Source organism: Corylus avellana, chromosome 10 (assembly GCF_965113065.1).
Source record: "Corylus avellana chromosome 10, dhCorAvel1.hap1.2, whole genome shotgun sequence".
NCBI classification, from domain to species: domain Eukaryota; kingdom Viridiplantae; phylum Streptophyta; class Magnoliopsida; order Fagales; family Betulaceae; genus Corylus; species Corylus avellana.
Genome location: NC_142499.1, coordinates 17,139,565 through 17,162,052, shown reverse-complemented (window position 1 = coordinate 17,162,052; position 22,488 = coordinate 17,139,565). Strand labels below are relative to the sequence as shown.

General features: G+C 36.3%; 2 protein-coding genes across 2 annotated transcripts; both read left to right on the top strand.

The window, feature by feature from the left end:
- The first annotated feature begins 1,373 nt into the window (after window positions 1-1,373).
- LOC132161618 (zinc finger protein JACKDAW) lies at window positions 1,374-3,856 on the top strand. The gene is made up of 3 exons (XM_088511475.1): window positions 1,374-1,891; window positions 1,999-2,395; window positions 2,549-3,856. The coding sequence occupies exons 1-3, from the start codon at window positions 1,756-1,758 to the stop codon at window positions 3,603-3,605; spliced, it is 1,590 nt and encodes a 529-aa protein (XP_088367601.1). The 5' UTR covers window positions 1,374-1,755; the 3' UTR covers window positions 3,606-3,856.
- A 13,486-nt stretch (window positions 3,857-17,342) lies between these two features.
- P58IPK (DnaJ P58IPK-like protein) lies at window positions 17,343-22,383 on the top strand. The gene is made up of 9 exons (XM_059607372.2): window positions 17,343-17,648; window positions 18,064-18,229; window positions 18,948-19,149; window positions 19,325-19,485; window positions 19,573-19,666; window positions 19,842-20,054; window positions 20,245-20,325; window positions 21,384-21,602; window positions 21,732-22,383. The coding sequence occupies exons 1-9, from the start codon at window positions 17,519-17,521 to the stop codon at window positions 21,927-21,929; spliced, it is 1,464 nt and encodes a 487-aa protein (XP_059463355.1). The 5' UTR covers window positions 17,343-17,518; the 3' UTR covers window positions 21,930-22,383.
- The last annotated feature ends 105 nt before the right edge of the window (window positions 22,384-22,488 follow it).

The window sequence follows — 22,488 nt, the reverse complement described above, 5'->3', positions numbered from 1 at the left end:
CACCATCTCCGGCGCCCATCCCTCCTTCTCCTAACAATCACCGATAAATGCAACGCACATATGCCACGCGCTGCCTTGGCACATGTGGAAAACACATGTTATTGCCCTTTTTGGCTCTACCCCTACTCCACTTACCCTCTATTGTGGAGCTAGCCTTTTGGTGCAAGGACCTCAAAATACATTGGCCTCACTATTTTTTGTCTCACATTAATCCGTGTTGGTAACTCTGTTACCATCGGCATATATATTTCTTTGTTTTCCCAACTCTTTTTGCAACTTACCTGAAATTAAAAATCTTTTGGATGCCTTTTGTTGCACCTACAATTTTCACCAAGGCCTGCTACCACCGACTTCACTGGTATCATTCTCATTTGCTTCTCCTATCTTGAGGATCGTCCCCACTATGGAAAGGATTGCTACAATGGATAATGCAATTTTTTTTTTCTCGTGTCTTTATTTTGGTTATCTGTAATTTTCTTATTTTGTTTCATATTGCTATTGTAATGTGTTGTTTCGCTCATCTATATAGAAGAAAAAAAACAATATTTTGACTTTTTTTACATTTTTACTGATACTTTTAACAAGTATTAATTACCAGAGAATTAATAGAGATACAGTGGGAAGGATTTGATATAGGCAGTATATATAGAGCCCTAGGTAGCAATACCCCCGGCTTCTCAGCGGTGTATAGTAGTATACGTGAAAGAATCGTACGATCATCATTATCATCAACGTCAAGGAAATAGATGCATATTACTGCCACATGCACTCAAACTTTTTGGGGGTGATGATGGCCGATGACTGTCCCACGTTGGGTCCCACCTGAGACAGAGGTCCCACGTTGGGTCCCACCTGAGACAGAGGTATCACGGACCGTCCTATCATCTGCCTCGTGAAACGTAACTCTCTCTCTCGCTCTCTCTTTCTCTCCGCGTCGCCCCAGAGCCCCCTCTGATTCACCAGCATGCTAAATAGGGGTCTAGCTTTTTAATTATGGCTTAATCATTTCATACCTGATCAAAAGGCAAACTACTTTTCTAAAACCCTTTTTTCTCAGTAAAACCATCCCATCATTGCCCTTTTTTTACTTTCTCTTCAAATACTTGAAATATCTATATATATAATATATGTGTAATATATTGGATTATTTATTTTTATATACATAATAATTGGAGTATGAGCTCAAAAAGCTACAAGACGACACACAATCCTACACATACTGGCAGAGCGAGCAGCAGACTGCCTTGCACACACTTTTACAACAGTACTGCGTGTGTGAGAGAGAGAGAGAGAGAGAGGTGGTGGCCCAGCTAAATCTATGGCTGACCGACTTTGAGGATACGAGCAAAGATAAAAGAAAGACTAGGCGTAAGATTAAGACTGGCGAGACAGAGAAAGAAAAATAGAATATAAGATGAAATATTCTCTTTAGCCATCATGGTTTTTGGTGTTTTCTTTTTAAGATCAAACAAATTATAAAGCAAACCAGATCTCTGTTACAAGAGTCCGAAGCTCTAGCATATTTTTTTTGTTTTAGATTCAAGCTTGAGTTGGGGTTTTTTTTTTCTTCTTCTTCTTCTTGTCTTTTGGCAGAATCGGAGCGTCAACAAGATTTTTATTACCAAAAGATTTATCTGTTTCTGCTTGGAGAGGGAAAAAAAAATCCTTTGTTTTCTTGTCCAGTACGGTCGATCTTATTTACCCTTTTGAAAGCTAGTTGTTTCACAAAGCAACCCGTTTTGAAATTCAAACCCGATGATGTCGGCCGGCGACGCTTTCTCAGTACCCTCTTCAATCGGAGGGTTTCCTCAAGAACAGAACGCAAACCCTAACCCTAAACCTGATCCTACTCCAGCTGTCAAGAAGAAGAGAAACCTTCCGGGAACACCAGGTAAATTAAAACATGTTTTTTTCTTTTTTTTTTTTTTTTTTTTGCCTTTTTCGAAGTTTTGATTTATTAGTTCTTTTATGGGTGTTTTTTTTTTTTGTTTTAAACAGATCCAGATGCTGAAGTTATTGCTCTTTCACCGAAGACACTCATGGCGACGAATCGATTCATCTGCGAAATATGCAATAAAGGGTTCCAGAGGGATCAGAATCTACAGCTTCACCGGAGGGGTCACAATCTTCCGTGGAAGCTCCGGCAAAGGACGAATAAAGAGGTCCGGAAGAAGGTCTATATTTGCCCGGAAAAAACCTGCGTCCACCACGACGCCTCCAGAGCTCTCGGCGACCTCACCGGAATAAAGAAGCACTTCAGCAGGAAACACGGCGAGAAGAAATGGAAGTGCGAGAAGTGTTCGAAGAAATACGCCGTTCAATCTGACTGGAAAGCTCACTCTAAGACCTGCGGCACTCGCGAGTACAAGTGCGACTGTGGAACCCTTTTTTCCAGGTATATATATATATATATTCTTTACAATCTTCTTTGTTTCTCGATACGTTGTAGTAGAAATTAATGCTCACGTAGAGGGTTTCATGGTTTGTGGGCTCGAATTAAATGCAACTAAATTGGCTTAATTTGTTTGGTTTGGTTTTAATTAAACAGGAAAGATAGCTTCATCACCCACAGAGCATTTTGTGATGCCTTAGCCGATGAGAGCGCCAGGCTTACTTCACTTGCTGCTTCGAATCTGAGTTTCAGAAGCGATTCGTCACTGAATGAGACGGTTATAAATCCTCAAGCGGCCGGTTTGCCACATGGATTGTCCGGCAGGGGAGTTCAAGATGCTGCCGGAATTTGCCAGTTCCGTCCCGGGTTTCGACCGGATTTCAATGGCATGGCAATTGGAAACTCTCTTGGTTTAGATCAGCAGCAGAAGCCGAGATTGTCGCTGTGGCTTAACCACCCAAATGAGATGGTAGCTAATTCTCATCTGTACGCGTCATCGAGCTCTACGGGTTTTCCTGACATGGTGCAAGCGGCGCCGGGGAATGCTCTCTTTGGTTCATCTTCTATTGCTAATTTTGGAAACTTCAATGAGTTTGAAGGGTTTGATAAGAGTAGTACTGTTAATCCAGCTTCAGCAAATGCAAGCCTCTCTTTAACAGCGCCGCTTCATGAATTGAAGGAAGGAGGGAACAAAGGAAATTTGGTGGAAACGCTATCCTCTCTTTACTCCGACAAGCAATCAAAGCCGCCGGGGGCGGCGGCTGCTCCGATGTCGGCCACTGCGCTTTTGCAGAAGGCAGCGCAGATGGGTTCTACAAGAAGCAACAACCCATCACAGTTTGGCAGCACATTCGGAGTGATGAGCTCCTCTTCTTCAAACCCATCAAGCTTCATTAATAACGCTATCAATCAAAACAGAAACGATCATCAGCTGCACCAGGTGTTTCAAAATGCAAAGCAGCAGCAGCAAGCAGAGAATTTCGCAGCAGCTGATGGAATGCTGGGCTCAAAGAGCTTTGATCAGCTGATGATGCAAGCAAGTGGGAAACAAAGTGAGGCGGTTCCAGTTAAGCATCATCAAAGCAGCCCAACTAGAGACTTTCTTGGCATGGGAGGAAGAGAATCTCAACGACCATTCTTACCGCAGGAGCTGGCAAAGTTTACTTCAATCGGCTCATCTATGGGTCTGAGCCAATTCACTGGCAACCACTAAAAGTAAGCTTGAGCTTAATTTTCTTTCAATTCCATGCTGGAAAAACGCGTAATTCATCTAGAGAGAGATAGAGAGAGATTGTGAATAGTCTGGAGAAGGTGGGGGGTCCAGTGGATGTCGGAAAGGACTGAACGGAGAGCGGGACTCTGAGTCATGCATGTTCATTGTTCATGTTCAATTCGTTTGTTGTTGTATTTGTTGTTGTTTTTATGTTCTTGTCTTAACTTTCTTACCTCTTTTCGCTCCCTTATTTTGAAGAAAGAAAAATTTGAGTAGCGCAGAAAACTACGTCGTGTCGTTGACTGTGTCTGTCAAAGTATATTTTCCTCATCTCCCTAGCCCTCTTCAACTTAATTTGGTGGGTTTAAGAGGAACTCTTTTTAAGCTCACTGGATCAACCATAATTGGTTTATTTATTTATTTTTTAATTTTTTTGTTTTAAGAGGTCAAGCTATATGGGTGTAGTGACTGTTTTGGCTAGGGAGAATCTAGGTGCTGCTGGTGGACTCTCACTCGCTCCCCAATCCTGAGAAATTTTCTAGTGCTGATTATGGCCATTGGAAGGGTGGAAAAATGCAAGAAATTTTTGGTCAATGATAGCAGCCTATATATATATATGTCAAAATGCAACTTGATGATGGAGAATCATTTGGGATATTGACATGTATAGCTAGCATGAAGTGAATGACGCGGCTTTGAAAATTCATATAATAACTCCAAAAACTGCATGATTATTGGCAGGAAGGAGAATTGGACTAATTATTTCCAATAATTATTCCATTTTCTTTTGTCAATTGCTTTTCCGTTAAAATGGAATTTGATATATATAAAACAGACCAGACGACTGATGATGATCCAAACATGCAAGTACATCATATTTACAATATTTGCTACAATTTTTTCAAACTTCCACATTTTTTTATTAGTTTCCTACAGTAACAAATATATACATATATAAAAGTTGGTTTTTAACTTGAGCTAGCTCACCATAAAAAGTTTCTTTATCTATCTATTTTCGAACTGCAAATTTCCATTTGTGAAAAATTGGAAAGAAAGTAAGTAAAAAGAGAGAATGTTTGGGGTTCCAATGTAGATCCTAGGAAACTGCATGAACGCTGTTTGGTGTCTCAAATATGTTTCCATAAGTAGTTTTTTCGCATCTGTCAAGAAAGTAAAATCCAGGAAAACAGAATGGTTTTTTTTTTTTTTTTTTTTTGACAGTTTTTTTTTTTTGGTTAAAGGTTGCACCCACTCACAATGTTGTCCCTACGAGGGAGTTGCTGGGCAATCTATACGTAAGAGATAGATTTTGACTTTCCAATGCCCTATATACGTAGGAAAATGGGATTAAAAAGTCTTTAGGGAGCTCGATTACTAAGCCTATTGTCATGTAGACTGTCCCTTGGATTATAGGGCAGTGTCCACGAAAAGCACAAAAGATAAGACTATTTTAAGAGCCTAAAAGAAGTGAAACTTTATTGTAATGAGTTCACCTTTTTATTGGTACTTGGCACGACCAGCTTTTTGAGACCTGGGTCGGGCTAAGCTATAGCTTCGAACTTTGAACTTTTTAGACAAACATTTTAAAATAAATAAATAAAAAGGTTTGGGTTTAGTACTCGTGAAACCACAGTTTTTAAAGATGAATCATACCGTACAGATGACATAGGCTAGCTGGACATTATTCATCATAAAAAGAAAATAAGGAAATTAAGCTAATTAATATGTAGATGTTTCCACAAATTATTCAGTTTTTTCTACACTATCCTCGTCACAAGAGTGAGATCTATGATAAGTTCCATCGTGTGAAAGAGAGTAATTAATGTGAAACTAGCGATTCATGGTGCAACATAGCATCTACGTCCCCTAATTTTGTATCTACAATTAGGTAGGAGTGGTAATTTGTATTCATATATTAAATTTAGGACGTGTATATATATATATATATATATATATAGAAGATATACTCTAACATAATTCATTTAATTAAACGAGTCAAATCTCCAAACATTGATCCTACCGCTCTAATTTTGTATTGAGTTCGTGGGTCATGTAAAAAATTACACGTTATTATGTCGCGTGTCAGGTTTGGACAGTATCGGTATAAGATTATATAGGTCAACCTTAATTTAATCCACTTAGTTAAATGGGTTAAACTCCTCAATTTTAACCAGGAACGAAGCCAACCTTAAGAATGGGTAGGGGCCATGAGGCTGAAAAAATTTAATGGGCAGAGGCCCATTAGCAAAAAAAAAAAAAAAAAATTGTTTTTTATGTTTTTTTTTTTTGTCATTTGGAGGGTCCTAGCCCCTGTCAGTCCCTCCCTTCCCCGTCCCTGATTTTAACCTTTCAATTTCGTATCGAGTTAACATACGGTGTCAAAAATTGACAACCCTACATTTAGGTGTTTCATTTTATGGGTCTTGCATGAAATATTTCTTAATGTAAAATGCTGAGAGCTTTTTAAGCAAGGAAGTACATTTTCTTCAAGCTCTCCTTCCAATCCTATATCATCATTGAGTAATGATTCGTGTAGGAACAATAGGATAGCATCAGTGAACCAATACAGGGTCAAATTTTATCAATAAAGATATCCTGTACCTTAAAAGTTATGGAGGCCGGCCAGCGGTTATGCTTTGAGGTGGATGGAAAAAGGCATGAAGAATTGACGGCGTGTGAGGGCACATGAGGACATATTCTTGTGATCGGAGGTACACTCACTACAAGAAATTTAGTCATTAGCGACCAAATTATTAGCGGCTATTTACCCCTCATCAGTGACGACTCTTAGTAGTTGCCACTATTTGAGCCTCATTAGCGGCAACTCCTCAAAGTTGCCACTAATGATGGGTCAATAGTGACGACTTAATCTTGCCGTTGATTGAGCCTTATTAACGACGACATTAAGTCGTCACTATTGACCCCTCATCAGCGGCGACTCTAAGGAGTCGCCGTTGTTGCCTACTCAATCAGTGGCGACATTAAATCACCACTATTTGAGTCTAATTAGTGGTAATATTAGTCGCAGCTATTGAGTCGGCAACAGCGACGACTTCTCAATGAGGCTCAAATAGCGGCGACATCTGAAGGTCGCCACTAATGAACATGAAGAACAAAAGAAATTAAATAATAGTGCATTGGGTTCCTATTAAAAACAAATTTTCCTATTAAATTAAAACGCTTAATTTTTTTTTTATATATATATTATTATTGAAGTTTTCTATTTTTCATTCTTATTTAAAATATATAAACCGATTTCTTTTTTTTTTAAGATATATATAAATTATTTTCATCACGATGGATCTTAGTGCATTGGATTCTAGACTTGGTCAAATGTACTATGAACAAAACACAATGATATCATGTATCACTCTTCTAGTGCATTACTTCAATCGATCATGATACAATCAAACTTGACATAATTGAAAGTTCGATCAAACATCTGATCAATCGTAGTGCATTAGTCTAATCGATAGTAATACAATCAAATGATCAATCGAACATTATACGATTGTAGGTTCGACCAATCGTCCAATCGATCATAGTGTATTAGTCTGATATATCGTACTATGATCAAATGATCAATCGAACTTGACACATTGAAAGTTCGATCAATCACAGTGCATTAGTCGGATCAATTGTGATAAAATCGACTGATCAATCATTACTCTGATCTATCATAGTTAATTGGTTCGATTGATCGTGATATGATCAAATGATCAATCAAACTTAAAAAAATTGAAGATTCAATCGAAGATCCGATCGATCTTAGTGAATTAGTTTGATTGATCGTGATAGGATCAAATGATTGAAACAATTGAAATTGAATGTTTGATCAGACATCCAATTGATCCTAACGAATTAGTTTGATTGATCGTGATAGGATCAATTGATCAATCAAACTGGAAACAATTGAACTCTAAACATTTTATATTATCTTAGTGCATTAGTTATATTGATCGTGATACAATTGATAGAACTTGACATGATTGAAGGTTCAATCGTACATTTGATAAGATTAATTCCGATCAATACTAGCACATTAATACAATCAATCGTAATGCGATTAAATGATCTATTAAACTCTTTGGATTTTGTATTATCTTTATGCATTAGTTAGATCAATTGTGACAATTTCTTTAATATTTCACCAATCGAACATCTAATTTGATGCAATATCCCCATGTATTAGGGTTTGGCGTTAAAATGTTAAATTACTACTTATCTTAAAAATTTAAGCTAATAATTAATTATAAGATAAATATCAACTTAATGATCTTTATCATAAAAATTTATTAAACGTAAATTATTAGTTAATATTTTAATAATAAAAACATATTCAATGTTTCACTCATCGAACATCTAATTTGATGCAATATCCCCATCCGTTAGGGTTTGGGGTTAAAATGTTAAATATATATTATCTTAAAATTTTAAGCTATTAATTAATTATTAAAAAAAATCACATGAATTATATTTTACCATAAAAATATCTTTTATGCCCTTAAAATTCTTATAGAATTTCAAATTTATCCTACATTTCAAATTAAAATTACTTCGAAAAAATTAAAGTAATTTAAAAAAGAAAAAAGAAAAAGGTGCACACATTCTAGGTGCATGACCCAGTAACCTAGATGGGTCACCCGTGACCCAATTGAGTGGACAACAGCAGCGACTCCTAACCGCTGATTGAGCCTCATTAGCTATTGAGAAAACGACCCCGTTTTAGAGAAAAGTTTTGCATGGATCCATTAATTGGCGCTACATATTTCGCACGAAAATTCAATTTCCCTCATTTTTTTCTCACTCGAGTCACTGGTCCTTTTTACCCTAATATCACGCCCATCTCTCTCTCTCTCTCTCTCTCTCTCTCTCTCTCTCTCTCGCTTTCTTGTTGCAAGCGACAAGCCATCGTGTCTCTCTATCGTTTGCCATCATGTCTCTCTATCGTTTACCGTCGTGTCTGGTGGCTTAACTTCACCGTTGTCTCCCTCACTTTCTCGTTGCAAGAGGCAAGCCATCGTGTCTCTCTCTCGTCTCCCGTCATGTCAGGTGGCTTAACTTCACCGTCGTCTCCCCCGCTTTCTCGTTGCAAGCGGCAAGCCATCATGTCTCTCTCTCGTCTCCTATCATGTCAGGTGGCTTAACTTCATCGTCGTCTCCCTCGCTTTCTCGTTGCAAGTGACAAGCCATCGTGTCTCTCTCTCATAGTCGGGATTGGACTCAGGGTCCTGGGCGTCCTACATTATGGCGCTGAGCTTGTGGGACCATCGGTAAGAGGAGGACGAAGCTACTGCACTTGCTTTTGTCCATGCCATCGACCTGCATCGGATCAAAAACCATCACTATCAATTCTATGTGCAATTCTAACAATAACTCAACTAACTATACAAGTGGTGACTTAGTACTAGAGATTGATATTTTCCCCTTCAAGTGTTAGAAAAATGCATAAAGGGATGTTTGAAGCCCAGAGAGGTCAGTTCGTAGTCTAGAAATTTGGTCAAATGCTCAATAATAGAGTTTTGAGCATAGCAGATAGGTTTGATTAGGTCATCTCAAGCTTTAGGCAAACTACTTAAGTCTGACTGGGTGAGAATTGGTGGGTTCCAGATGTCAGGCCTAGCTTCAATTTTAGGGTCATGCAATGGGGTTAACAAGAACACCTTCTAAGAGGATAGGTAGACAATCTCGGGCTATCAGGGGTATTTTAATATTTAAAAGAAGATAGCACCGAAAATGGTTGGTGCCACCTCATGATCAACCCCATGGCGTCCTCAAGATGTGAGAATACCGGGGTGATTGGGTAGTTGGAGAAATTTGGGCTAAGGCCTCAAGGGTATTTTGAAGATTTCAAATTCGGACAAAATACCAAAATTCGTTTGGTTTTGAGGTTAATGGTTTGAGGTGTTTGGTCCTGCCCTAAGGGCAAGTCCTCAAGTGGAAACCTCATGGTGCGAGCCACCCCCAAGGGCCTTAAGCGTGGTTCGGCCACCTCGAGACCGGCCATGGGGTGGCTCGAGCCACCCCTTCTTGGTTTTATTATTATTATTATTATTATTATTATTATTATTATTATTAGTTTTAGGTTTTTTTTTTTTTTTAAAAAAAAAAATTAGTTATTTTTAATATTTTATAATTTTTCCTCATTTTTAAGTTTTAATTTTTATTTATTTATTTTTTTTTGGTAAGTTTTGTCACGTAATTTTTGAAATGGGAGTCTGTTAGGTTTTTAGTATTTCTGAATTCAATGTCAAAACTTACTTTGGGTTGTAATGTTTATTTTTGAGTTAAATGTTAAGTTGATGATGAAGATGGTCGAAAACATGAAATATTCAAGTTTGTGAATATTGTCCGTGAAAGCCCTTATTAGATTAAAACAACCACCTCTTTTGATTTTGATTTCGGATGAAAACAAGCTTATTGGTGTTGCAAAGCTAATGCAAAGGGCTACAACTTTTATATCACAAAGTTTTTCCATTTCTGATATTTACTAGGTTAAAACGGGTTGTCATTATAAGTCTAAAGGGGCTTTGTTTGGTAATGGGGATGAGGTTGGCCCAAACACTGTTCATCACCATTTCCCAAAAAAATCAATATCAAAAAATTCGAACTTTTTCACTTTTAATATCAAATCATTCACTTTTTATTATTATTCAAATAAAAAAATCACTACAAAACAAAATTTTTTCACTTTTCCATACCACTTTTTCATTTTTTTATACCAAACATTCTTACTTTTTTTTTTTTTTTCACATCAATCTACATCAACTACAGTGTTTAGGTCATCCCATTTGCCAAACACCCCCCTAAACATTACAGAAAATCAACCCTATACCAACACTTATTTGTAGGCGTTTATATTAAAATACCGGCACACATTTTGTTATTGGCTTTTTTTTTTTTTTTTTTTTTTGGTTTTTGACGCGTCTCATACCTAGCACCAAGAAACGATATGCTGAAATAGGTCATTTTTTTTTATAGTAGTGATTTAAGATTCAAAACCCACAAATTCTAAAGACTTAGGGAGGCTATTTCTCATTTGTTTTATAGAGGTTCGTCTAAATGGTGCCAAACCTTTTCATTCATGTTCTGAAAGAGAAAATTCTTCCCATGTGCTTACAATAGCATATCTCTTAAGAGTTTTTGTTCAAACTGCATCAAATCACAAATTACAAACCTTCAGTTTAGCAGAGTTCCAGTAAAGCATATCAAGACAAAGAATTGCCCAAAGATTCTGAAGCTACTACGGTAAGAGGCAAGTGTGTCGCTTGCTTAGTACTGGGAGAGTCACCTACAAACGTTTTGTAAGTGTGAACTGTTTGTACATTTGAATTCTTCTTATTGAATTTATTTTATGAGTTTGGCTGCCACATAGTGTTTTACCTTTGAAAAATTCTTCAAAGGGTTTCACTTCGTCAACAAAAATCTTATGTTGATTGTGTGATTACCTTATTATTATTGTTGTGGTTTAATATTTTTGAATTGTACAACTGCATATATAATTTGCATATTGCCATTGTTGCAGCACATCACCTACTCACCCGCTCTAGGTGATTGTTTGAGGTCTAACGCGATTTTCAACATGAAAATTGCTATCAAAGCATAATAAACAAGAATCCATCAAATACACTATAATAACACAAGCATATATTTATCCATTGACAACGCGGTACATATATGGCCTATACACACTTAATATAAACAAACAAGCATATATCTTAAGGGAGAGAGTCTTAGTTTAAGTAGAAGCACATCTTAGGAAGCCATAGCCTGAATTGACATCACTTAAAAATTATTATTTGTAATAGCATATAACCTATAGTTGGTCATATGCATTTCCCGATTGTTGCCGTTCAACAGTAGTAACAGTAGCATGACGGAATAATTCCATGAGACCATTCACATTTCCCACTGCTTGCATGTCCTGTTCTCTTGCATCTCCCTTCATAATCGTCGCAAAGAATAGAAAACTTTTTCTTACAATTGAAATCTAATGTGGGTCCTGCCATCCAAAGAAATCATCAGATAAAAAAAAAAAAAAAACACATCTCTCGTCACAATCTCATGGTAATGTTAGGAGCTGTACTTTACAAAATCATTATGGGCATATTAGATTCCCACAAAATAATTAAAACATAGATAATCATGTAACATGCTTAGTAGAAACGGAATCAGGCCTGGTTTTTCATTCAAAGAGGTCAAAATAAGAATGAAGAGTCAAATTTAATTTTATAAGGGTTAATTAAGCTTAATTTTTAAGCCTAAAAATACGTCTATATTTAACATAATAATAAAAAAAATTTTGAAAACTAAGGAAGGCTACGACTACTCTTGGGGCCTATAAGTAATTCCATCCTCGATGCCTACCAACAATAGTAGAATTTACTTTTGGCCACACATGGATACTGCAAAACAAACAAGTTTAAACTACTTAATTACCCGCATTTACAACGAGTATGAGTGCAAAGAAAATAACAAAGAAATAAATCGATTTAGTGATCTTAGCCATGTTTTTCCTTCTTTTAATTTGCAAGTCATGGATAGCAATTAAGGGTATTTATAATTTCGTGCATAAGCTATGGTCATCATTATTTTGTTTTTTCTACGCAATACCGAATAAAAAAAAATTTAAAAAAAAAAAATTGAAAGGTAAAAAGTTAATATTATTTAACTTGCTTTATTATTTTATTGTTTTAAAATTTGAGACCTTATGGTTAAAATAAAGGGGTAGAGTTTTACTTATATTTTTCATATGTCTTTTCGAGTAGTTTTAAGTTATCACAACTTGTCTATGGCTTAGAATTTTTCAAAGATTCTCCAATTATATATGGTTTATAATATAGTTTTGCTTATGGGGGGCAAATTTCTAATGAAGCAATTGGACATTGTTGTGACTTTAGAGTCAAGGAGGAGAATATACAGGTATACAGTACCTCCACTCCACCTCCAGCATCTGTCATTCTCCATTTGTCGCTTTTTTACTTTATGATTCTCATCACATCAGCCTTTTAAAATTAGATGAATTTATTTTTTTCTTATTGAATGAGAGAAAAGGACAATAGGGGAGGAAGCATCCCAACGTTTAATTCAATTTATTAATGTCTTACCTGGAGCATGACTTGACTTTGGTGGCAACCTGATACGTTTATTTATGACCTTGCTCTTACTATATTATTTCAATATTTTTCAGTGTATATTAATAAATATGAGTGAAAATGGGAGTGGCTATTAGCGGTCCACTAACTTTACTAATTGTTAACGCTTTTGAAAAAACTGTTTACCACCAAGCTAGGTAGTTATATATATATTATTGCTAACGTTTTTGTGTTTAAATATATATAAAAATTTAGAAACGATTTCATATATAGTAAGGTATTATCGTTAGGGGTGAAAATGCGGTTACGGTCAGCGGTTATTGGCTAAAATCGCTAACCATAACCACCTAGGTGGTTAGTAAAATTTACCAACTGCCCACTGACTGCATATGCGGTTAGCGGTTAATAACCTTAATAACTGCTAACCACTTTTTAAAGAAAAAATTTTAAAAAGTTTAAAAAAAAATTAAAAAAAGAACAAACAAAACCACGTCATTTTATGTGGTTAGCGGTTAACGGTTAGCAAACAGTTAGTAACTACCTGCATTTTCAACCCTAATTATCATATTATTATAAAAACAACTTCGGTTTTTTTCTTCTTTTTATTTTTTACTTTTACTTTTACTTTTACTTTTACTTTTTATAATGTTTTTTTCTTTTAAAAAGCAGTTAGCAGTTATTAGGGTTATTACCCGCTAACCACCTAAGATGTTAGCGGAGGCCGTTAGTGAGTTTTACTAACTGCATAAGCTATTAAATTAGCAGTTTTAGCCAATGAGTACTACTAATTGTAACCGTTTTTCCACCCTTAATAATAATATTGAACTGTACTTCTTAATTATAATGTTTGTATAATAATCATTTGGTGGAAGCTTTGTCTGATAATTTTTTTTTTCTCTTTTGCTTTTTTTTTTTCAAAAATAAAAATATAAATAAACAATCCAAAATATATATATATATATATATATATATATATATATATTAAAAAAATTTATTACCTTTATATATGCCACATTAAAATGCTTTTTCAATTTAAAAACATAAAACACTCTCCAAAACACATGGCAAACAAAGCTCATGGCATTCACATCGATCCCACTCGAATTACAAAAATGGTACGTTGCTACTATTTTTTTTTTCCCCCTTTTTGAAATGATGAAAAATCAATGAAGTAAATGGCTAAACATATAAACGAAATTCCATATAGGTAGGGGTCCAAGAGGAAGAAATGTAAGAAAAACCAGCAACTTGACCTTTAACACAAGTGTTATATTAATTTGATTATTTATTAAAATCTCCCTTTGAATGAGATGGATGAATTTATAGTGACTATTTAGAAATTATAAATAAGAGAGCACATATATATATTTTTTAGGGTTAAATACTCCAAACCCCCCTAGGGTTTTTCAACTTTATTTTTTTCCCCTTGGGATTTCATTTTTATCACAGGAGGTTCCTGTGGTTTTGATAAGTGACCAAATTAGTCTATTCGTTAGTTGACTGACACGTGGACCAATCAGACGTCGACACGTGGCACATATATTAATTTTTTAATTTTTTTTTTTTAAAATTAAAAAAAAATGTATTTAAAAAAAAAAAAAAGGAAAAAAAATTGGGGGTGGCTCAAATGGCCAAGAGCCACCCCCAATTTTTTTTCCTTTTTTTTTTTTTTTAATTTAAAAAAAATATACAATTTTTTTTAATTAAAAAAAAAATTAATATATGTGCCATGTGTCGACGTCTGATTGGTCCACGTATCAGTCCTAACAGTCAACTAACGGTCAACTAACGGATGGACTAATCTGGTCACTTATCAAAACTATAGGGACCTCCTGTAATAAAAATGAAACCCAGGGGAGAAAAAATAAAGTTGAAAAACCTTAGGGGGTTTTGGAATATTTAACCCTATTTTTTAACCAAAACCCTTAAAAGAACATGTGTTTTTTTTTTTTAGGTTTTTCCCCATCTCAATTGTGTATATGATTTTCTACAACCTTTCAAAAACATAAGTGCTTTATATCATGAGATGTGTTTTAAATTCAATATGTTGCAAAAATACACACATTACTTAACCCTTAAAATCCCAGTTTCATTCAAGAGCCTATTTCCAGTAGGCAGCCTATTCTTTACTGCAAGCTACAACATGAATGAATGTCGAGGAGTTGCTAGAGATAACCAAATTAATCTCCACTATAAACTTCTTGATGTTTAGCTATAGAGGGGCCAGATACCTCGCCACTAGAAAATTCACAAAAGGCCTAACCACTGGCCAAAGGACACACATAAAATTCTCATTAATGAATTTACTAATCATCTAGGGAAATCGGACGACTCTTGGAGGACCCAGTAAATACTCACTTAAGAAAAATGCCTACACTCCAAATCAAGCCCAACCAATTTGTGATCCAACAGGTTTAAGCCATTAGGCAACCCAAGTAGCTAACAACCCGAAGACCACTCATCTAGACCCGATCCGAGACACCATGACTCCTCCAGCAGACTCTAGAGGACTCTAGAAGGCTCTATATATATGCCGGTATATAAGGCCTAAGGTACACAAATCTCTATTTCATTATACACTCTATCAATAATACTCTCCTCATTTGAGAGAGCTCTTCTTCAGGCCCCTTACTAACTCGGGAGTCAGAGTCCCTTCAGCTCTCTAGGGCTGGCGGGCTAGCTTATGATGTCTTCTACTTCTTTTATAGACGAAACTCCTCCTTGGAAGGCAACTTGAGGCCATTACTGGTTCCATACACCAACAAATTCTAGTAGCATTAAGGCCTAAACTTCCTTCCTTTTTATGAACACAAACTAGATCTGGCAACTAATGAATAATTTCCAGACCACAAAAATCTATTAAGCTTTTGCTCTATTGATCTAATAGCCTCTTTAGGAATAATAAAAATACTAGACCAACAAACCTAGATACTATATAACACAGAGGAGAGTAATTGCAACCTTCTTGAAAGATAAGTATTGGACCATCTATATTAATATTATGACATATACATTGTTATAATACCATTCATACAAAGTATGATGTGTAATTTGAGTTCAAAACTCTTTGGATGCATCAGAATTGAGTTACACACTTAGGCGAGGGATCTCTTTCCTCTCCAAATCCTGATATACCACTTTGAAAAACATCCAAACTAACAAAAAAAAAAAAAAAAAAAAATATTTTTCTCTTTCAATGACTCATAAATGAAGCATATGACCTAGTAGGATATATGATCCTTAATTTCTTTGTTTTTTTTTTGTTTTTTTGAAAGGATATGATCCTTAATTTCAACTTCACTGGTCGTGTATAAAAGGATAATGTAGAGGATCATATCTGCTTTGTTTGATAAAACAATAAAAACACACACACAAAAAAAACTTCTTCGAGAAGTTTTCTCTTCAGCAACAACTCCTACTAGATGTCCATTTCTGCTCTGGTTGGGACCTCCTCTCTGATCTCCTGCTCCTCCTAGCCTTCCCTCTCTCATAAAGCTGCTTTCTTCTGATTCTATCCGTCTAGAGTTTCTTTTAGATCCTTTTTGCATCTTATGAGACCTTATCCATTGCCTCTGGCGATCTATCCCCGATTCTTCCAAAATCGCAGCCCCAGCTTCTCCTCCACTGCCTTCCCGTCTCCTTCGACCAATTATGACACCTCCTCCTCGAGGAACTACTTTGGTTTTTGGATTTGGTTTTTCCAAAGCTCGATGTGTCATCCTCCGTTAGCTTTGCCCACCACCGCGCCTCATCATCGTCTTCACTGCCCTTCCCACTCCCCTGTGGCCGCCTCACGCACCTCCGCCTGGGCTTCACACACTCCCATGTCACTGTCGTCTCCACTGCTGGTGTCACTAATTTTTGGGTTTTGTGATTTATTTATGCTATCTTTTCTGTATTTCAATTATGCATTGTTGTTTTCTTTGAATTTTAGCATCCCTACGGATATTTGTTGTTGTTTCATTGTTGAGGTTCGAGACAAGTTGAGGGGCCTTTCGAGGTTCGTGCCGCTTTTTGTGTCTTCTCCAATGTGCCTTGTCCAACGGCCTTTATTGCGACCAATTTTCTTGGTGTTTTTCTTAAGAATTTATAGGACTGCATAATTCATTTGATGTATTATCTTTTAATTTTTGTTTTTTCGCACGGTCTGATTGTTTTATGGCTTTTCGTTATTGTTGTTTATAGTTCATTTTGCCTTCTTTTAAGAAAAAAAAAAAAACGCTCAAAACTTCTTGCATCTTTACATGACAATAAAACACTTTCTCAAATAAAATATAAAAAAAATATTCTCTAAAAAGCAATAAACAAATTGTACAAAATAAAACCACCACTTGGAAATTATTTGGTTTTGTTGAGGAACCCACAATCATAAGGAATTGGTTGGGTAATTCCTGTAAGATGGCCCATGTAATGCCAACCCACACTGGGCCTTGGTCCAGTTGACCCAAAATTCAATACAATTTCATATATAACCAAAAAAAAAAAAAAGAGTAACCAAGGATCCAAAAGCAACCAAAAAATGATACAAAAGCTCTCCATGACGTGTCAGTTTCGTATTAGCCTGATTCTTGACAGGTGGCCAAAGTATGGTCCAAAATCCACGTGTATCACAGGCATTGGTACGAGCAACGTGGAAGAACATGCAGACCCTCGCCTCGGTTCTCTAATATTAAATCCAATAAACACCAAATATTGGAAGGAAATATAATGTAATCTGAATTCTTGGACCTTCTCTGTTATCTCTGTTGTGCTTATACGAGTGAAGCCTATATTTATCTGTACAACACAAAAAGTGTTTGCGAAAAAGAGCGAGAGACGATGAATCTTGCGAGATTCTCAACGGCCATGGATGGGGTGGCATGGAGAGGATTGGTGTACTCGGTGTTCATACTCCATTTTGTGTTTGCTTGCCAGCTCCTCCTCCTCCAGCCGCTGGTTTCTGCGTTAGGTTTGTGACTCTCACGCTTCGATCTGTTTACTTGGATTTTCTTTCCTCTTTTAGGGTTGAAATCAATACGCTTCTTCTTGATCTACTTCCGTTGTTTACAATTTCTATTTCCTCGATCATCTTCTCGTTGCTTGGGTTCTTGTTCCCCCAACCCTGCCAAAAAAAAGTGTTTTTTGGGAAATTTAATCGTTTATTTTTTGTGTTTTGTGATTATTTATTTCTATGAACAATGCCTGCCATCATGAACTGATGAAGCAGAACAAGAAATTGTAATTTTATCCATGTGGGTTTGAATTTGTGCTATCATTATACGGTTTTATGCACATACTAGCTTCTTCTTCATAATTGGAAGCTTTGTCTCTGGTTTGACTATCTTGTGTTGATGATATCTTATGGGTGTAATGTGGGAATGCAGATGGCAAACCTGGTAGCGCCGCGGAGTTGCTTGAGAGGGTTTCACAAAGTATAAAAGTGAAACGCTATAGTGAGGCAATTGATGATCTTAATGCTGCTATAGAGGCAGATCCAACACTTTCGGAAGCTTATTTTCGCCGTGCATCCGTTCTTCGTCAGCTATGCAGGTTCTTTCACTGTTTAAATTTTTGTTAGTTTCTCTAGTGTTTTCTTTTTCTAATGTCATTCAAAACATTGAATTCTTCTGATTATTGTTATGGAAGTTACCAATCTTTCTTTACCTTCTAGAGTGATTATAATAAATGCTAATGCATTAATTGGAAATACAATGGATGTGATTGGTAAAGATACTGGGTTTTGTTCAGCAGGGGATTAATTGTTAATAATCAGCCATTTAACTCTAGCTCTATTCCTCCTTTAATTGTCCCGTAGGGGTAGAGGACCTTATCCTTTGCTATTGTGACTGTCCTGTTTATCATGTGATTACTGTGATCATACTCTGTGGCTGATAATGTGATCTGCCCCTGAGCATAAAGAGTATGATCTGAGTTACCCATCTTATGATGGTCAATCTAATTGCAAGGCGCGACCAATACATCCATCAAGATTTTGCTGTCTTTCTTTCTTCTTCTTCTCTCTCTTTTCCATATTGCTCTCTGGTAGTCTACTGTGTGTATGAATTGACTATAGTTATTTATTGTAACAATAAATCTAAGTTGATACAACTATATAAAGTTGAGACTGATATTTACACACATTAGCACAGCATCCTCTTAATGTAAAAATATTAGAAAAGAATATAGGGTCACCCCTCCTAGGCTCTCTCTCCCCTTCCAATTTCTGATTGGAATATTATATGATTCAGGCAATTTTTGGCTGATGTAGATATGAGGAATCTGAGAAGAGCTACGAAAAGTTCCTGGAGTTAAAACCTAGGAATTCAGCTGCAGAAAAGGAGCTTTCTCAATTGCGTCAGGCTCGGAGTGCTCTAGATACAGCTTGGACTCTCTTCGATTCAGGGGACTTTACAAAATCTCTGGAATATGTGGATAAAGTTGTGCTTGTTTTTTCTCCAGCATGCTTAAAGGTAACAACATCTGCTAGTTTTTTTGTTTTCTAATGACTGTCATTCATTTCATCTCCCTTCTACCATGACTATATCGAGAGCAGCATGTAAACTGACCCATGGAGATTGGATTAATAGTCTTCTGTAATTTAAGTTTTTCAGCAGCCCATTAACCCATTTGCTTTTCCCTTTGCAGGCCAAACTCCTCAAAGTGAAGTTATTATTAGCAGAGAGAGACTATTCCAGTGCCATATCTGAGTCTGGATTTATTCTTAAGGAAGATGAGGACAATCTAGAGGCTTTATTGTTACGTGGCCGTGCCTACTATTATCTAGCAGATCATGATGTTGCCATAAGGTTTGTGTAACAAAGCTGTAATGTCATTATGATTTGGCTAGATTAATTATTATTTTTATATATAATTTGTATTATTTTATTTTTCAGGCATTTTCAGAAAGGTCTCCGCCTAGATCCAGAGCACAGTGAACTTAAAAAAGCATATTTTGGATTGAAAAATTTACTCAAGAAGAGTAAAAGTGTAAGCCCAGTAAATTTCTTGGAGTTTCTCCTTTTTTTTTCCGCTCTTTCTCGGGGTAGGGGCTTAGTTGGTGAGGGAATTGGGATGAACTACAATTCCTCAGTCAACATTCTTCAGGGTCATCACAATGTTCACCACTGGTGGTAATTTTGTTCCCATACTTGTGTCTTAACAGGCAGAAGATAATGTAAATAAGGGTAAGCTGAGGCTTGCGGTGGAGGATTTCAAAGGAGCACTTGCATTGGACCCTAATCATCTTGCACATAATGTACACCTTCATCTTGCCTTGTGTAACGTTTTAGTCAAGCTTGGTAGGGGAAAGGATGCTATAACCAGTTGTGATGAAGCACTCAACATCGATGGGGAACTTATTGATGCTTTTGTTCAGGTTTGCTGGTGCTTCCACGCTCTTCTTTGTTATTGCTAGTAGTAATGACTTGTCACAATCCATTGGTTCATATAGAATCCATGTCCTAGGTGGAATTATATGTGCGTTAATGAAACATTTTAGCTTTATTGTCCAGCAGGATAAGACTAATTTGTTCTCTATTATATGTGTGTTTTTTTTTTTTTTTCAGAGGGGTGAAGCTAAACTTCTAACAGAGGATTGGGAGGGAGCTGTTGAAGATCTGAAATCAGCAGCTCAAAAATCACCTCAGGTTAGTCATAATATTGAATTTCTCTGCTAGTATAGTGTTATAGTCAGTGATGTGATGCATAACACACTTCTTATGAATTTAAAGCTTAAATGGTCTTTCCTATATTGAAGATAATAAATTACTATAGGTTTTCAAGCAATTTTCTGTGTCATTGTTTGGAGTCAGGATTTATCAATTTCAATACTAGTTAAGGCAAATGAATAGTGCATGCCGTTGGTATATGAGTTGTGCACCTATGTGCTATGCTCTTCCTATACTGGGTCCCATTCAGCAAATTTAGAAATATGGGGATTAAATAAATCCTTCACTTATTTCTAGCTATTAAATTCTTCCCCAGGTTACTGTGAGACCTATATCTTTTGAGTTAGAGCTGATGGAATTTGCTTTAGTGACTGAGTGAAATACTTCAGAGGTTGGCAGTTTGGAAAAAATTGTTTGAAAACATTAAAGATTAAATTTTTAAGTATGAATTGCAATGTCTAGAGAAGTGACTAATCACTTGTATTGCTTCCAATTCCTTTCTTCTGGTCACTCTACTTGAGTGTTAAAATCTACGAGAAGTCATTTGCTGGAAACTTAGTTGAGAATCTCATATGCTTGAGTTTCTGTGTTGCAATACACCCTTCATGATAAGTATCCATTTGTCATGTCCTTTATCTCTCTGCTCTTCTCTGTTTGAATCCTTTCACTATTCTTCGCTTAGATTAACTGTTCAGCATTGTTTGATTGTGTTCAGATTGAAATGTTTCCATTTTACGTTTGCAGTTACTTAGTCAATCAGTCAATCATCTATGTTCCCTTGTCTTTTTCTGAAATTATTGCCTTCAAGCTACTATCTGTTAATTGTGTTGTTTAGATTGAAATGATTCCGTTTTACCTTTGCAGTTACTTACTCAATCAGTCAATCATTTTTGTTCTCTTGTCTTTTTGTGAAATTGTTGCCTACTTGCCTTTAAGCAACTTTCTGTTGATTTCTAGTTTTATATTTTTCATAAGTGCTTTGTTATTTGCCTCACCCTAGATGATTTATGATAGAAGTAACTTGCCAATTGATGCAGGATATGAATATTCGGGAAGCACTGATGAGAGCTGAGAAAGCTTTAAAGATGAGCCAACGCAAAGACTGGTACAAGATTTTAGGAGTTTCAAAGACTTCATCCATGTCCGAGATTAAGCGTGCCTACAAGAAGCTTGCTTTGCAGTGGCACCCCGATAAGAATGTTGAAAATAGAGAAGAAGCAGAGGCTCAGTTTCGAGAAATTGCTGCTGCATATGAGGTCTGATTCTGTAATTTTTTGTTTAATCTTTCCCTTGCTGACTAGAATTTGATCAATAAGTTACAGTAATAAAAGAATTCCACTAGAAAGACATGTTGCTAGTTCTGATTTATGTGTTGTTCTTAATAGGTTCTCAGCAACGAAGACAAACGAACAAGATATGATAGAGGGGAGGACATTGAAGATATGGGCATGGGATCGGGCGGAGGCGGTTTCCACCCCAACTTTGGTGGTGGGGGGCAGCAGTATACATTTTCGTTTGAGGGTGGCTTCCCTGGTGGCGGATTTGGGGGAGGCTTTCCTGGAGGGTTTGAATTCCAGTTTTGATTTAGGTAAAAGAATGAGGATGCTTTTCTCCTGAAAAGTTCATGAAGAAAGTTATTGAAATGCAGTAGCTTTTTACAGAGGAGAGCCCTAAAACACCAATGTGACTAATTTCTGACTAGTACGTGGTAGTAAATACTTTGGCAATCCAGAGAGGCTTGATACGTGAAATTATATCTCTTGAGGAAGTTTTGCTTTGCGGAATATTTGAGTCTGGAATTTGTATTGGTTGATAAAAGGAAATTGATGAGCCCCTGGTTTACTGTATATGTTGCATTTGCCTTTAGATAATGGATCCTTTAGAATCCAACCAGCCACTGATACTGGTTGACATAGTTGAATTTATTTTATTCTCGACAATGCAAATAAATATTTGCTCAAAAATTGAATTTCATGTAATGTTCATTAGAGATTATGGAGTTGATTAATTTCTTCTATAGTACGTAATTTCCTTAAATATCCTATTATTCGCTGAGTGGCCCATTAAGAAACTTTTACTCCCTCTGAATTTGTGTGCCCGTGCCAATGTCTACTCGGTGGTGCATTGGAAATTTGGAATTGA

Bases quoted from the DNA above. Each gene is read 5' to 3' on its own strand.
- LOC132161618 (XM_088511475.1), top strand. From the start codon at position 1,756: ATGATGTCGGCCGGCGACGCTTTCTCAGTACCCTCTTCAATCGGAGGG. The intron at 1,892-1,998 runs GTAAATTAAAAC...TGTTTTAAACAG, and splicing joins AAACCTTCCGGGAACACCAG to ATCCAGATGCTGAAGTTATT. The intron at 2,396-2,548 runs GTATATATATAT...TTAATTAAACAG, and splicing joins TGTGGAACCCTTTTTTCCAG to GAAAGATAGCTTCATCACCC.
- P58IPK (XM_059607372.2), top strand. From the start codon at position 17,519: ATGAATCTTGCGAGATTCTCAACGGCCATGGATGGGGTGGCATGGAGA. The intron at 18,230-18,947 runs GTTCTTTCACTG...TGGCTGATGTAG, and splicing joins GTTCTTCGTCAGCTATGCAG to ATATGAGGAATCTGAGAAGA. The intron at 20,326-21,383 runs GTTAGTCATAAT...CAATTGATGCAG, and splicing joins CAGCTCAAAAATCACCTCAG to GATATGAATATTCGGGAAGC.